At 41.6% G+C, this 1,728-nt stretch overlaps 1 protein-coding gene across 1 annotated transcript; it reads right to left on the bottom strand.

The window, feature by feature from the left end:
- Positions 1–637: 637 nt before the first annotated feature.
- T265_15933 (hypothetical protein) lies at positions 638–892 on the bottom strand (the record flags this gene model as incomplete). Its single annotated transcript, XM_009179367.1, has 1 exon — positions 638–892. A coding segment is annotated over one exon (192 nt), but the record flags the coding sequence as incomplete, so codon positions are not given.
- Positions 893–1,728: the final 836 nt, after the last annotated feature.

The following is a 1,728-nucleotide window of genomic DNA, read 5'->3' as shown; positions in this document are numbered from 1 at the left end:
AAAAAAATAAAAACGTAGCACCATGCGTATATATCAGTGCCAGTTTTACAGACATTTCTATACTCGGAGTCTATTTGGTTGTGAAAACCTGCCCCGAATGCACAAATATGTACTCACAACGGTTGAATTCTCCGCATTCCTTCAAATCCAATAGGGTTATTTTTCCCAAGGTTTAAGCGAAAACGACCCATAATTCGTTCATATTATGCCGAGAGACAAGACAGACGGCTGACTCAAACAACTATCAAAGAATATACAGAGGTGGCGCACAACCCTTGACCTATTCTGAAAGAGCCAAAAATTTTGTATCGAACGGTTCATAACATTTGTGGTCGTCAAAATGACCGTAGTTTGGTCAACCGAAACAAGGCAAACATTGCTGTTGTTCTAGTGTCAACCGTACAGTGACTACCATGTACACATAGGTTTTTCTGCATCTTTTACGATGTTTTTAGTCCACACATTCCAGGAGAAGAGTCAGCACAAATGAAACTCACTGACATATCAGGTAAACGTTGCCACTTCAATAACTAAGGTGGACGCTGAAATAGGAGGCAGCCTTAGTATAGAGCTAGTTCACATTCCTCTAAATCAAATAGGATATGGCGAAATCCAAGATGTTGAAAATGAAAATACCTGGTGAAAAGTCTGATTTCGGCAAACGATGTTTTGACACGACTTCGTCAAGCACCTCCTTCATCACTGCACCGTTCATGAATTTCCAGTACTCCACAAGTGCGGTCCTATTCTTCCGAACTTCTTTTTGGTACTGTTTGCAATAATCAAAGAACCGCAAAAGGTTATCCACAGTTTGAATGCCTTCGGGCATTGAATCCAAGTGACTTTCAATTCCTTGTGCATCCACTGCAGTGATTGGCGTGAGGTTGAAAAGCTAAAGTACGGAGCACAGTCAAGTCACCATAGCAGGAATACTGCTGAGAAATTGTGAAGCAAGATCTAAGGAAACAGATTAGCGTACCTTAAAAATAGGGTGCACCAAGTCAGTGTGCAAACTAGGGCGATCGCCCACACTCGAAAAGCATTCAGCATGCAAGTACATGACGGCATGGTAGGCCAACCACTGCGGTAAATTTGTGGATCAGTAAACCAACTATTCAACAAAAGTGACACTGAGAGATGGTTAGTTTGATAGTCCTCCAAGCAAAAAAACCCACTCATGAGCACTATTCCTATAAGAAAAGCCAGTATAGTGTATAGCCAGTACAGAGCGCAGAGGCAGGAACAGAATGGATGCAGCTCACAAGCGAGACATGGTCACATTTAATGGAACAGGCTAGTTCAGAATATCTGAATACGGAAATTTGCCGGTTTCCGATTACTTCAACAGTGGTACTACCTGTAATGTATGCATAATTCTGATTTTAGTCCATAGGGTTATTGTGGATCAATGTTCGGGGGTCGTGTGTTATAACCTCATCGGACAACTGTCGGAATTCGAGAGAGATCAGTCGAAGCAACGTAACACAGCGTTTGAGCTTCTGGTTTTATTGATCACTTCGACGGGGTTAAAACAAGAAGAGTCCAAACGATCAATTACGTAGTAAGTATTCTGGCAAATGTTAAATCACAATGGTAAATGGTAAATCCCAATTTTCCGGTGAATAAACCAAACTAATGGAAAGCGTTAACCGGAGAATTAAGGCTAGTTAAAGTAGCAACTATGGGCCTGTAGAGGTATCTCATCAGATCACACGTCACAAACACTCA

This window comes from Opisthorchis viverrini, assembly GCF_000715545.1.
Source record: "Opisthorchis viverrini unplaced genomic scaffold opera_v5_2091, whole genome shotgun sequence".
Classification (NCBI taxonomy): Eukaryota; Metazoa; Platyhelminthes; class Trematoda; order Opisthorchiida; family Opisthorchiidae; genus Opisthorchis; species Opisthorchis viverrini.
The sequence above is the reverse complement of the archived record's forward strand: the minus strand, read 5'-3'. Positions and strand labels throughout refer to the sequence as shown.